The sequence below is a fragment of the Anopheles coustani genome, chromosome 3, assembly GCF_943734705.1.
Source record: "Anopheles coustani chromosome 3, idAnoCousDA_361_x.2, whole genome shotgun sequence".
Classification (NCBI taxonomy): Eukaryota; Metazoa; Arthropoda; class Insecta; order Diptera; family Culicidae; genus Anopheles; species Anopheles coustani.
Window position 1 is genome coordinate 16,807,065 of NC_071288.1, and position 14,189 is coordinate 16,821,253.

Sequence of the window (14,189 nt, forward strand, 5' to 3'; positions counted from 1 at the left end):
GAAAAGCTTTGTGAAGGGAAACCCAAACAAATGGCCATCACCCGCGCAAATCGGGGGTTTTTGTTTTGGCCACCATTTACAACCCGGCCAGGGACAGGTGTTGGTGCACCTCGGGCAGGTTGTGTTGGTGTGTTGTTGCCCTTTTTCCGCAATCAGATGCACTACCAGCCCTGCAAATGAACGAAGCCAAACGGTGGTCATTATCGGACACCGTCGGCCAAGGGGGGGCGATCGTGGAAATGAAAGAAAAACCGATTTCGATACCCGGATCCCTTCGTTCGCGCTTGGAATGGTGGTGGATATATAAAAAGTGACGTTCGCTCCAAGGAGCTGTTCATTGCCGCTCTATTCATGCTTAGGTGAACAGTGATTTCTAGTGCTTGCAAATTGATCTTAACAGTGAATTTGAAAACATGAGCCCTTTAGTGAGTTGTGCAAGTTTTCTCATCAAAAGAATTCGTGGTAAAAGTTTCTGTATCCAACGTTATTTCAGTTATGTTGTACATCGATGATGGTGCTGCTCGTGGCGTTCCTGCAGGTAAATACGGTCACCGCGAACAGCAAGTACATCTACGGCGACTCGGAAGAGCTCGACGAACGGTACCAGGAAATTCTTCAACACCTCAAGGAGGCGGCCCACTCGGGTTCGCCGGTGCACTCGAGCGTGTCGGAAAAGTCCAAAACCGTGCCCGTGCCAGTGTTCCAGAAGGTCGGCGTCCCCGTGCCACATCCGGTGCCGATAGCCGTACCGCACTACGTGAAGGTGTACATTCCCCAACCCTACCCGCTGCAGGTGAACGTGGAGCAACCCATCAAGATCCCGATCTACAAGGTGATCCCGAAGGTGATCGAGAAGCCCGTCCCGTACACCGTGGAGAAGCCGTACCCGATCGAGGTGGAGAAACCGTTTCCGGTGGAGGTGCTGAAGAAGTTTGAAGTGCCCGTCCCGAAGCCCTTCCCGGTACCGGTCACCGTGTACAAGCATATTATGCAAAACGAGAAAACTCACCGCAACTGGCATTACTGAGCAGTGCAGAGCACGAATGGCAGTTGTTCACTTCAATCTTCAATCGTGTTGTTGGGTCCAGCCGCTTGGAATCAACGAAAATATGAGCAACATTTGCTTGACGCACTCCATATTTATATTCGAACGTAAATTATGCGCTAAACCTTCGCCTTGCGTTTAACCATTTTAAAAGGAAACTCAAATAAATGCTTTTATATTTGCAACATGTGCGTATAATTTGAAATATCCCAAAACGGACGTCCATAATCGGTCAATACCCCAAGTGCAAGTCATATACGCAGCGTATTCAGCAATTTGACATCTGTTCACTTCCTTTCAAACCTGCTGAACAAGTCCGGACCCAGGAACGCAAAAACGGAACCGAGCACCAAATAAAATAGAGAATTTGTGATCTTTTCTATAATTTAAAATTGTTGAAAGTTTTGCAAAAATATTTTAAAATAATCCCATCAATGGTTAATGGCCTGAAGTTTAATTTGTAACCTAAATTGATCAAATATCTTGGCTCCTTTGCGTTTGATCCATTCTCGACAGCTGTCATGTTGACAAATGTCATCATTCTGACAACTGGTGGAAGCTACCATCTCTTTTGCCTTCAGGTTTTCCGTGAGAAACACGTTCGTGCGTTTTGCGTGCAGTTTTTAACCGAAAAAATGGGTTTCGCCAACTTGTGGTACTCTCATCCACGTAAATACGGACAGGGATCGCGTTTCTGGTGAGTGTGGCGGTGTTAGAATACCGAAATTCCTGCTGGCCGGTCGGAAAACGGCGATCCGTAGCATGCCGCACTTGTGCACGTGTACTTTCGGTTTCGCCATTTTGAAGCTGCCCCGGGTGTAAATGTTTTGCCGAGTGTGAGGAATGAAATACTTACGATTTCCTTTGGGTTCTTTCAGCCGTGCCTGCTCCAACAACCACGGATTGATCCGAAAGTACGGACTGAACATTTGCCGCCAGTGCTTCCGCGAGTACGCTAAGGATATTGGCTTCAGGAAGGTAAGCATCGCAGTGTGCGTTATGTTGGTTCCGGAGTGTGTGTGACCAGAATTGTTGACATCATTTGCGGGAATGTACAATTTAGCAACATAACCATTAATCCACACGATACATTGCATGGTTATGTTGAACGCACGATGTATTGGATTGATTTGCTGATTGTGCAAAACACTTATCATGTTGAAGACAATCTATCTGGCTTTCACTGTCCTTGCTTCAGCCAAACCATACCGCGCCATGAAAAAAATGAAACTAACCCACATATCTGCTTTCTTTTCTTTCCAGCTGGATTAAATTCGCGAATATTATCCCGAAAATTCCTCCTGTTCGGCATCAAGGAATGTTTCTTATTCGTCGGCAGTAACTTGTAGGAGGACGTTATCGGCAAATAAATAATGTGAAACCACACACCCTCAAACAACAACTTCTAGAGTTCTTGGATGGCAAGGAATCGAAAGAATTGCCTGTGCTTCGACAAAGTGAAATGTTCACGGAAGAAAGAATCACTCTTTTCAGCTCGTTTCGGTGGAAGTACTCCTGGAGAAGACTTCCCATTTGGCGCGCCATAAAGGAAGCACCAAAACAAACAATGGTCCTGTTTGTCCATCTCCCCTTCTCCCTAATAATTAAGGGATGGCCTTCGATTGGAATATACGCTCTTCTCGGCTAATTTAAGAACGATTGACGAGAGGAAAACCATGTTTTTACAGCTGACGGGTCGTAATGCTTTCATCGCTTCTAGGTCATGTTTATTTACTTTCGCCCCGCGTTCGATCCAATAAATCGCATCGGAGCCGCTCGGGGGTAGTCCAAGTCAATAATTAGTCGACTGTTGTGTGACCGTCAACAGACATTCAATTAATTTATACCGGTCCCATTGTCGTCGTCATCGTCGTCACTTGCACTCACAAATGCGTACCAGACGCCATCCGTTGGCAACGATTCAATTAGAGAAACAATTTGAACACAACTCACACCCAATGGATGAAAATGGTTCCACAGCAGCATTAAAACACGCGATACGAGGAGAAACTTGAGCTGCACTCACTTTGCCGCATGTTAGCAGATAAGCATCTCAATGTCTACCAGGTCGTACTTACGAAATCGCTGCTAATAAATTAACTTTAATTTCAGTTTCTACACATCCTAAGACCGGTTTCACTCTTCATTTCAGTATGTTTTTGCAAACAAGTACCATCGTAAAATAGTATGATGCAATATAATTCGTGCACGCGGTATCCACCAACGACTTTCAATGTCAGTTGGCCGCCAGCCAAAAGTTTGCTCTAACCATCCACCTTTCCCTCACCGAAAACGGCAGCAGCTGTTAGTGTCACGCTGACCGCCTTAAAAATAAGCTTCCTGGGTCGCTCGGTGGCGATTTGCAACAGCTGATCGATTAGTCGATCATTCGCCTTACGATCGGAATGTTGTACCAGCGGAAGCGCTCGCGAAAAGTTACCTCAACGACCAGCGGTAGGAGATGTAAACAGTGGAAGGTAATAAATTGCGGGTGCACAGTTGGTTCGCCGAGCGTAAATCTTCGCGGGAAGGAAATCCCAAAAAAAAAACGGGACCATAGTGTGAGGCTTGAAGGATAAACAAACCAGAGTTTCGGCGTGCTCCAGTTGTATATTTTTTTCAAAAGTGAAATGGCCGCAAGGGCACATTTAATTGTGCTCGAAGAAAGGGAACGCTAAAAATTCCTCGAAAAGAAACAAAGAGTTCAAGTGCTGCGGGACACAGGGCACTGGCGTGGCGTGGTGGTCAGCTGATGATTGATTCGAGTCAGCTGTTTCAAGTGTGTTTCGTGTTGGAAAGTTCAAACGGCGTTTTGAAGCCAGCGTGCCAAATGTTACGAAATCGAATTGTTTTCCCTTCTTGGTTCTGGGGATGAAGCTGAGAAAAGTGGTTTCGGAATGCTTTCTCTTTTTAAACGGATCAGATACTAGCGTCAATAAACATGTGCGACTTCTTGTCGTGACGTTTAGCAACACGTGTTTGTCAGTTGTGAGAGTTTTGTCCTTGGTTCAGAACCCGGTTGGAAGTTATTGCGCCACTTTAAAAATATACAATAATTTTCTTTTCGATATTAGATTTATCAATTCCACACAACAGTCTCCTTACAGAATCGATTTCGAACACTTCGACAAACACTACTTCGTCATACCGATCCACAACAAGGACCGATGGTATAAGGCGTGCAATAAACAGATCAACCGGGAATGGAAGCGTGTCCGGGGCGATCAGTTGAAATCCCTCGAATGTTGCGAGGAAATGCCCACCAGCCTGACGCTGGCCAGCGGATGGACTGACCGCGTCCAAGTGCTCGCCCTCTGCTCCATCTCGCGCATTCCATCCTGTGCCAAGCGCTGCCTACTGGAGGTGATCGTGACGCAGGACTATTGCTACTACCTGAACATCGAGCACATTTTCGTGTCACTGCGCGATCAGAACGTGTTCCGGGGTAAGTTTCGGTACACGTTCACGCGCAATCTCTCTTACCGTGAGCTGCTCGAGTGGGCCATCGAACCGCCAAAGGGTGTCTCTAAGTTTATCCTCGCCGGAAGCCCACGTGAATGGATCGAGCAGCAGTACGCGTCGTCCGAGGAGGATCTGTACAACCAGCGACAGAATTGTTACTACTATTACTATTACAACGAAGAGGAGGACGACGACACGTACCAGGATTATTATAATTACACCAAGAAACGAGTCGCTTATGATGTACGTAACAATTGCATATGAATGTGAATATGAATAATCTACTGTCTAAATCTTTAACTAATTCTTCTTCTTGCCGTAACGACCCTTTTGGTCATGCCTGCCCGTTAAGGGCTTATGAGACATCATCGTATTCTAACCAACTAACTCTAGTTAAACAAAATTAAAACATTAATTAATAAACTAATTCCTGCCATGTAACATTTTGTTAAATCTTTTGTAATGGGATTTTGATGTAACTTGCATTACGGTAAATTATTCAAGTCAAATTTCTAAAAATACTTAAACTAAAACAATTATAATAGATTTAACGCAATAACGTCGTTATAGTTCTCATATAAAAGATGCTTGTCCTTCCCTTAAGGGCCCCCCTCCGCCAACATCCAATGAGCCATACTTTGTCGTACCGATCCATCGATACCCCGAGCTGAAGGAGCAGTGCGTCCGGTTGATCAATACCGAGTGGCCACGCTCTCGGATGGCCCGGTTCTGGAGCTTCGAGACGTCCACCGATACCCTGCCGATCACGTTCGTCCTAACGCAGCTCATCGATGGTGAAATCGTAGTGCTTGGACACGCCAAAGTATCTCCGGTGCCAGCGGACGACACATCCGCCTATGTCGAATCGGTCGTCGTTGACTATCGCTACAGGGGTCGAGGCATCGGTACGCATCTGATGAACGAAATCGAAAAGTACTGCAAGTCGGTGATGGCGATCAACCACATGTACATCGCCACCGATGGCCAGGAGGTGTTCTACGCCAAACTCGGGTATATTTTCTGCAAGGCGATCAACATCTTCGGCACCCGGTCGACACGGAACACCGTCAGCAAGAAGCACTGGATGCGGAAGGTTCTCTCCGACTGGGAACCGTACCCGATGGGTTACGGTGATGCCGTCGAGGCGGGGCCGGAAGAGACGGAACCGATTGAGGTTCAACCGCCGGAGAAAATCTGTGTCGACCAGCTGATCTGGAACATTCGCAACATCGTTTACAACCAGACCGGTGTGACGTACCGCCGTGGTGATGTAGGGTCACGTGAGGAGAAGGTTTGCGATTTACTGATCAAAATGCACGCCATTTAAGCGCGCTCTTGTGTACTGTTTCTCCGTTGTGTTGAAAGTCAATAAATCAAATCGAAACCGTGAAGCAATCATCCCTCGTCGGTTGTAGAAGAATCTGTTTCATCCGAACAACCAGAACGGGGCGAATGGCAATACTTACGTGCATCATATGCACCACGTTGCCTGCCAGTTAATCCAACCGCTCACCGTTTTCGCCCGGCTGTCAAACGCAAGCACGGGCATTCAAATAATCAAACGCGCTCCCTTTGCTTTGCCCTCGGTTGTAAGCGGAGAAAGCGGTAGGATTAAAACATTCGTGTAAAAATTTTCCTCCCCAACAGCACAACGAAGGCGCACGGTGTGTTAGCGAAGGATTTTAGGGATTTCTGGGCAGAAAGCGTATGCTTGTGTTTCCCCACGAGTAGATTCTGATTTCGGTGTGTTTTCTGCAAGCTGGACGAAAGGTAGGACCCACCTGCAAGAGAGGTACCGTTGCTGATCAGGGTTCCGTCAACGTTCCAGCAGGACTCATCGCACTCGGTGTGCAAACTGTATCTAAAGCGCTGGCAATGTTTGGCAACGAGCGGCTCGGTGGGACGAGCAGCGGTGAACCGAAGTGCTACAAGGAACAGACCACCAAAGATCCGGACTCCAACGGGACCCCAACCAGCCTGCCCGGTGACACACGACCCTCGTTTGCGTCCGTCTTTACGATCGAAAGTATTCTCGGTTTGAACCAGGATGGTCTCGACAGTAAGTCGGGTGGTGCCCTGAACGAGAAGCTCCTATCGCCGGTCCCGCAACGGCTCGATGCTGGTCCCTACGAACTGGAACACCACACCAAGCAGAGCCTCTCGAGCTACCTGCGTTGCACCGCGGCCGGAACGTTCCACCTGCCAACGTCCTCCGAGTCGAGCATGCTCTCAACGAACATTCTTGGAAGTGAGTAACATTTGAAGTAGAACTGGTCTGGGCAGGATCCTGATTTCTTTAATATCTCAGACTCGGTAAAATTGATCGTAGGAAGCTAAGGACATAAGGCCGTTTTATGTTATTGAGAGATCTGAGTAAATATTCTGTTCTTCTCTCAAATAAATAAATATATTTTTTTATGTTTCAAGAGTACTTCCAATAAAGTTCTATGCGGTTTAATTCTTACAACTAAACAGGTTAAGCTTTGAAGTGATCCAGTAAAGTAAACAACAAGACATACATAACGGAATTAGATAAGAACGGATTATAATTAGTGGTGTACAGTCTTTGAAAATAGTTTTTACGTTTTGGAATTGTCTTATGTTTTTACTGTTCAACACCCTTAAGTTTACATTTTTTTCTATTATTAGCAACAAACTTTAAATAGGTTTATCTACTCGTGTTATCCCTCTAGCAACACGAAGAGCTCATGTTTAATTACCATTCCTTGTGTTTTTCTATCAGATCAGATCAGATTCTAAATTCCTTTCGAAAAGCTTTCATTATGGCCTACTTGTTTCTTTCCTTTCCTCCCCCACCAGTAGCCTATCCATCGTCCTGCCACAGCTATCTGCAGCCGCAGGACCTGTTCGCGGCCCATCTGCACCAGCAGGTCGGACTGGTGGCGTGCGGAAACGGCAGCTTCCGGCCACGCTATCCCTTCCTGAACGCGGACTCGCACATCAAGCGGAAGCGCCGCCACCGGACGATCTTCACCGAGGAGCAGCTCGAGCAGCTGGAGGCCACGTTCGACAAGACGCACTACCCGGACGTGCTGCTGCGGGAAAAGCTGGCAATCAAGGTGGACCTGAAGGAGGAGCGGGTCGAGGTGAGTTCGGTGCCAGACACCAATTTCCAATCGCTCCGGGGCAAACCTTCCGAGTGGTGACGGAAAGTTCATGCTTACTAGAACCAGAAGCAGGAAGTTGATCGTTGTCTGGCGACCGAAATATCGCTATGTCTATTTGCAACCTGTTGAATTCCAGCTGGGGGTTGGGAATGCCGCCATGGCTCCATTGTTCACGTTTACCATTTTAATTTCCGGCATCACCACCGTTCGACCAACTTTGGAAAGGCTGAAGGCACGGACGATATCGAACGCTAAATTACTTTCGGTTGGGCTCCATAATTGGCCGGAGGTGAAACTCGCCCCGCAATTATTAACTTGGCAATTTGTCCGCACCGTTTTCTTGTTCTTTTTCCTCTTCTTCTTCCCGGTTCGGTTCCGGAATGTCCCAAAACTGGCCAAACCCCGTTGCCCGCCGTCGGTAGGTTTGGTTCAAGAACCGGCGCGCCAAGTGGCGAAAGCAGAAGCGCGAGGAGCAGGAGCAGTTCTCCAACTACGAAATTAATAATAAGATTAGGAAACTTATCAACATCCCGGTGTCGACGCAGGAGAAGCTACGCCAGCTGCAGACGGGCATCTTCGCCAAGGACTCCAAGCTGCTGCCGAAGTGCGACGAGCTGAGCAACAGCAATAGCGACGCCTCGGACGTCGAGGTGGTATGATAAGCTGAGCCTCCTCCCCCGCTGATGTTTGTGGCTCGAATGGTCAAGGAGAGGGTAAGAGTAAGGTAAGGTAAGCTGCTTTAGCATAAGGTATATCATTAAACGTCCATGCGGTGAACTCGAACGACATCGGAAAGCGAAGCAATGGGAACGATATGCTACTCGTAAATCGTCCTTCTAAATGCATTCCTGTATATTAGTGCATCGATGTTTTGATGTTTGCTTGGCTGCTTGCGAACGATAGCGAAGGGAAATGAACCACATCTAAACGGGAAAAGTTTTGCATTGACTTTCTCATTTCTGGTAGGAAAATTCCACGAAATCCCAACTGCAGCCAAATCTATTCATAGTATCGTAAGTTAGCGTATATCGCAAGAAGTAAGTCAAGCGTATCATTAGGGTGCTTAGTTAGTAGGGGTAAGGGAAACCAGAAGAATGGAAAAGTATGGTACCAAAACTTAAGTCTCTCTACTATGGTTATTTCATGTTCATTTTTTAATTTTTATTTTTTTATTTGTAAGTAAGTTGTTCTCCCCGTGTAAGTTCTTCTCCTTTTAACAGTTTACTTTTCCCTTGATTCATTTGTCCGTGCGACAGCACGACCGAATTAAACAATAAGTAAAGAAGTTCTCTATAGTTTTTTTTACTCTGTCTCATTTTTACTCTCTTATGATGTAAAAAATGAATAATCTGTTCTAGGGACTTCAACAATGCTTGAGGAACTTCATCTGAAAACAGTTTATGCAAGAGAATTTAACAATGGTTTTCCATTTCAATTGTTTCATTTCTGGTCATGTGAATTCGAAGCATAATTTATTGTACACTCATTTTGTACTTCTTCAATAGTATCATGATTCAGTCATACTGTCAGGAATAATTTATTATTCTTTATATAAGTTTCTACAAGGAGTGCTAATGTATTAAAATAGTTTTCGAGCAGAAAATTAACTATCCTTTACCAGCAAAGCAACGTACTAGAAAGCGACCAGGGAAACACTTAATACACCATTTAGAATGTTTAGCTCGTAAAGTTATCAGAATCACAAGAGCAGACCTATGAAACAAGCCGTTTCTCCGGTCAGTCTGGATTGACTCCGAGCACGTCTCGATCGGAAAGAAACGTGATACGCAACGATATTGTCGCACACGTTTTTCAAATCAAACCAAACCTTACGCATCATAAACTAATCGAAAACGTCAAGCCATAAAGTAGGGAATATGTGATCGTTTAACTTTAAACACCCGAGTTGCCGTTTTCCAGTCACCCGTTTTTTTTTCTACCAAACTGTTGAGAGGGCACGTTTCCCTCCCGAAACCCATAAAATATTCTTTTTCCCCTATGAAAACCAGCTGCGGGAGGGAAACATAAAGTGCAATAATTCCCATTTCCATGGGGATATACCAGGGGCCCTCCGTGTTTGATTTTAATTAGAACCTCGTGCGATTGTAAAAAGTCGTGAATCGTCGGCATCACTTCCGGAAAGTGCACGGAAAACCTAACGCACTCCAACTATTGTACCATACTCTTGACCATTCCACTGTGTGTATGTATGAATGTTCATATTTTGTGTGTGTGTGTGAAACTATTTAACCACTAGTTTTTCCTTTGATTTAAGGATAGGATACAACCAACACACCACTTGTCCTAATGGCAATGATACTTCAGTAATATCCGAAACAGTATCTACTACTCTATTGTATTGTGAAATCAAAATGTGAAATTATAATAAAAGCCACCTACAACGATCTACTCATAGCAACTGTGAAGCAGATGATTTACACCTTTTTGTTTCAAATTTGAGAGTGCGAATTTCCTTTACTTCCGTTGAAAAGTCGATTGACGCTTTCCGCACAAAACGCCAGAAACAATCAACAACAGGTTAGTAACGCAACGGTCGGCCAATCGGCATCCTTCATCCTGTCCGTCCAGCCAGAACACAATGGGGGGAAAACGGACAATCAAACAGAACAAGAACCGTTCTCGGAAAACGGCTCTTGTCAGAACCCAGTCAATATTTAATGAGGCGCGGCGTCCCAAATCACGTGAGCGCCCAATGGTTTTGAGAGCTTGCTGATAGGTTTTTCCCGCCCCAGCTAGAAGCTTTTCTCGCCCCCCAGCCCGAAGGAAGGTTTCCCCGAAAGGCCGGGAATCGTTGCGCCTCGAGTTTGGTAGAAGAATTCTTCAACCTTCCTTTGCGATGGTATTTAATTTGATGTTCCCTTGACAAATTCCCTCATCCTCTGCGACTTTTCGTTCGATTTCTCGTGGTCCTTCCTAACTTTACAATTTTTCCCGATGTTATTTTCGCCCGAGTTGATTTATATCCAATCCACTTGCAACCACGCGGCGTCAAATAACAACGGCGTTTTAAGTTCAGGCGGCACATTCCGCCCGGGTGTTGTGGGACGAGGTGTGATAATGAAATGCCGAACGAGCCAAACGTTGTTATCCCCGGTGCGAAAATTCAATTTCCTGGAACGACTTTTCGCAAACCGGGCGCCACCGATCGCTCGATCTCGCGGGAAAAACCTTTTCCCGCCTGAGGTCGCCCGCTAAATGTGTATATTTATGGATGGAATGTGCGGTGGGGCGGGGTGGGGGTGCTGAGGTAGGTCTCCTCCACTTCCGTCCCAAGGTCCTGGGGCCGGTCCATCATCACCATCAGCATCATCGATCGGAGCCGATTTCGGTACGATGATTGAATGTCGATAAATATGTTTGAAAATATCCGACCGTTGCGTGAGAAGAGTTTGATCGAACGACGAGGGGAGGGCAATAATATGGAAAAGAAGAAAGTAAAAGAAAACACATTACACATAATCCGAACTCCGCTCCAGCGTGCACAAAGTCCCAAATAAACAGCCTACGTGGGGAGGCAGGCGGGAGCGGAAGATATTTTTCTTTGCCATCCATTAAACTTCATCAAACAATCTTCCGGCGGCTTACGATGTCTAACCGTTTCGTTAAAACCCGCCGTGTTCTGGCGCACCGAAAACCAGCCAACTCCCCAAAAATTTTAATGTATGTTGATCGGTTTTTTCCTCACCTCGCGCTTGTTTACCACCCACCCACCCTAATCCTCCTGCATGCACGGTTATTGTTGGCTTTATCGAACACACAAAACCTGAGTTCAAGTTCATCGGGCATTAGACGTGGATTATTATGTCACTTGAATGAACGGAGGTTTGGTGGAGGGGTGGGGGTTGGGGGGTGGGTTGGGAATTAGGATAGATAATAATTACATCAGGAACATGGATTAACGCTGAGAGTTTACGAGAATTTTGAATAATGTTTAAGGGATAACCTATATTCAAACTTTGGGAGTCATTTTTAAATACATCAATGTAACATCGCAAACATAAATCAATGTGATTTGAAAAGTTATAGCTTTTTAAGGAAAATTTTTTTGTGTAAAGAAAACATTCACAATTTCCGAAGGATAGCATTCATTATACCGAGAATCTCGTCTGATGTCATAAAATCAGTGGTTTATGATTGGGGACAAATCTCTGAATCCTGCTTTAGACTTTACTCAACATGATTGATTTTTTATTAAAAAGGCTAGTTTTACAAAGCCCGAGTTCAAAATAATATAATCATGATTTGGTACATCGAATGACCTATGAGTAGCTCATGTTTTCTAAGTTCTTAATAAATTTCAATTTCTCTTGGTCTGGTGCATTCCCAAAAGACAACTTGTTGACAGTCATATTGAGGGAGAGTTTAATGAAAAACTGTACGCCTGGACGAAAAGGAATTCGAACCAATTACCGTTAATGTCATGGGCTAGCGAGTAGATTGACCATACGACCATTGGTACCCTTATGGTCCGAAGGGTTAAGCTAATGGTGAATCTCAGATAAGTGCCATAAAAACTTGTCTTCCTATTGTCTCACTCCCACTGCCTTTGAAAAACTTGTCACTCGAGCTGGTTTCATGGGGAAGTATCGAGGAAGTAAAGAACAAGTTCTCAGAACTTCACCGAGATTCTCCCCATTACATGACCAAATACTGCATCGGTCTGTTCGGCAGCTTCCCTTAACCTCAACTCGGAATGTGAACGCAAACACAGAGACTCATACGAACAGCCATTACCGTGTGGGATCAACTTGTATTGACATAAATTGCCCATAACAGTCGTTCGCAGTGACTTCGGGGAGCCGGCAGTTCTGCTGGCGGTACTTATGCTCTCATGTGGACCACACCGACCTTCGGGCCACCGGATTGAGTGTGGTCGTCGTCGGGTTTTCGGTTTCAATCTATGGGGGATTGGCTGGAGTTAATGCGAGGGCTTAACGGGCCGGGGTGTTCCTGTGGTGCACCGCAAGCCCTCCGCTCAGAGTATCCTCCGCAAAAACTCGGTCTCTCGGACCTAAAAATAAATGGATACGATCTGTTTGCCCCACGGGGCGGCTTGCGACTGGTCAAAACCAAACAAAAAAATGGACAACCAAAAACCATCGCCGACCCGAAAATGAGCCCCGACCGTCTGCGGCTGGGAAACGCACGACCAGAAAGGGTTAGGCCATGGTCAAACATTACCTCATATTTGCGGAACCGGTGGAAATCGCGCGCGCGCGTGCGACTCGCCCCACAGCGGGAAAGCTCATCCATTTTCCCGCCTAGAAGCTGTCAGAATCGTCTCTCTTTCGTGCGCTGCTTCTCGTTTTTTAAAGAAAACCTTTAGAATAAAACACACACACATACAAAGGGGGAAGGAAAACAGAAACCCGCAGTAACAACGCCAAAGTTTTCCGTCAAAGAGTTCCGGATGCCCGCCGGCCGAAACGGATCGGCAGTTCCGGACCGTGGTCGGGTTTCGACGCCGGTATTGGATCGGATATCGGTCGAAAACTTCACACACCTCCCAGCATTTGCAAAGCCGTCGCCGCATATCATGTTCGGGAATGCCGTTCACGTGCTTCATCCCCCGCTCAACCCGGGACACAAGGAGGAAAATTTTTTTTTTTAGTTCTGTGTTCAGGAAAAGTTTTCAACAAGGGTTGTGGTTTGTGTCCAAGAGTGCTCCTTTCCTCCTTTCCGGCCAACCTGCCGTTCCCCGGGATCCACACACGCACACACGCGTTCTCACTATCTCTTCAAGGCAATCGCGTTTCTGGAGTTTCGCAAAGTATTAAACTCGCTAACACAGAAAGAATAAAACGGGTTTAGAAACGCACGCTCGACACGGGAGGGTTGAACCACGCTCCGCGGAAATGAAGTGGGGCGAGGGGAGGGAGCAAGGAAAATAAACAGAATGCCCCGCGAACGGATTGCGAAGCGATGGAAAGCGTCGAGTGGTGAAATAGAGGAGCATAGCCGGTGGTTGTGGAAATCTGGGAAAGTTGTTGCGAAAATTAGAAAACTTCAAACAAAACGACCATTCCGAACACGCAACCCGGAACGAAAACTAAACGGGAAGTTGAAGAACAAGACAGAAACAGAGGGGGCCATTTATAATTTCACGAACGCATCGAACCTTTGAGCCGTACGTCGTGATCACAGTAGCATATGGAACGTCGAGACAATGTGGCCTACTTGCGATAGCTACGGTTATGGTGGATTTGCTTGGTATTTCTCAGGATTACATTCGTGTTCGCAAGAGATAAGTAATGTAAGCGAAGAAATGCTATGAAGAATAATAAATAAATTTTTGAAGAAAAAGATATAAATCAGCTGAACAAAGGAATTCAAAGTGAATAAGATAGTCCATTGGTGAAATAACTATATCAATTTGCAGAAAGGCCAACGGTATAGTATCTAAAATTAGTAAATTGCTGTTTGTGATGCTCGGATTATAATCAATCTGAAATACCAACGGGGAGACCTTGAGATCAAAACGAATGAAACTAATCAATGAGCCAATGACAAGAAACCAACACATTTCTCTGTCA

The 14,189-nt window shown here is 45.8% G+C and overlaps 4 protein-coding genes across 4 annotated transcripts; all 4 read left to right on the forward strand.

The window, feature by feature from the left end:
- The first annotated feature begins 413 nt into the window (after positions 1-413).
- Positions 414-1,027, forward strand: LOC131271978 (uncharacterized). Its single transcript, XM_058273579.1, has 2 exons — positions 414-425; positions 494-1,027. The coding sequence occupies exons 1-2, from the start codon at positions 414-416 to the stop codon at positions 1,025-1,027; spliced, it is 546 nt and encodes a 181-aa protein (XP_058129562.1).
- Positions 1,028-1,599: 572 nt separating this feature from the next.
- On the forward strand, positions 1,600-2,447 carry LOC131272871 (small ribosomal subunit protein uS14). Its single transcript, XM_058274743.1, has 3 exons — positions 1,600-1,742; positions 1,924-2,023; positions 2,309-2,447. The coding sequence occupies exons 1-3, from the start codon at positions 1,681-1,683 to the stop codon at positions 2,315-2,317; spliced, it is 171 nt and encodes a 56-aa protein (XP_058130726.1). The 5' UTR covers positions 1,600-1,680; the 3' UTR covers positions 2,318-2,447.
- Positions 2,448-3,450: 1,003 nt separating this feature from the next.
- Positions 3,451-5,834, forward strand: LOC131259333 (uncharacterized). The gene is made up of 3 exons (XM_058260799.1): positions 3,451-3,522; positions 4,142-4,750; positions 5,112-5,834. Exons 1-3 carry the CDS (start codon positions 3,451-3,453, stop codon positions 5,832-5,834), a joined length of 1,404 nt encoding a protein of 467 aa, XP_058116782.1.
- Positions 5,835-6,382: 548 nt separating this feature from the next.
- On the forward strand, positions 6,383-8,294 carry LOC131259403 (homeobox protein goosecoid). Its single transcript, XM_058260884.1, has 3 exons — positions 6,383-6,755; positions 7,328-7,614; positions 8,058-8,294. Exons 1-3 carry the CDS (start codon positions 6,383-6,385, stop codon positions 8,292-8,294), a joined length of 897 nt encoding a protein of 298 aa, XP_058116867.1.
- The last annotated feature ends 5,895 nt before the right edge of the window (positions 8,295-14,189 follow it).

Bases quoted from the DNA above. Each gene is read 5' to 3' on its own strand.
- LOC131272871 (XM_058274743.1), top strand. From the start codon at position 1,681: ATGGGTTTCGCCAACTTGTGGTACTCTCATCCACGTAAATACGGACAG. The intron at 1,743-1,923 runs GTGAGTGTGGCG...GGGTTCTTTCAG, and splicing joins GGACAGGGATCGCGTTTCTG to CCGTGCCTGCTCCAACAACC.
- LOC131259333 (XM_058260799.1), top strand. From the start codon at position 3,451: ATGTTGTACCAGCGGAAGCGCTCGCGAAAAGTTACCTCAACGACCAGC. The intron at 3,523-4,141 runs GTAATAAATTGC...TCCACACAACAG, and splicing joins GGAGATGTAAACAGTGGAAG to TCTCCTTACAGAATCGATTT. The intron at 4,751-5,111 runs GTACGTAACAAT...CCTTCCCTTAAG, and splicing joins AGAAACGAGTCGCTTATGAT to GGCCCCCCTCCGCCAACATC.
- LOC131259403 (XM_058260884.1), top strand. From the start codon at position 6,383: ATGTTTGGCAACGAGCGGCTCGGTGGGACGAGCAGCGGTGAACCGAAG. The intron at 6,756-7,327 runs GTGAGTAACATT...CTCCCCCACCAG, and splicing joins CTCAACGAACATTCTTGGAA to TAGCCTATCCATCGTCCTGC. The intron at 7,615-8,057 runs GTGAGTTCGGTG...CGCCGTCGGTAG, and splicing joins TGAAGGAGGAGCGGGTCGAG to GTTTGGTTCAAGAACCGGCG.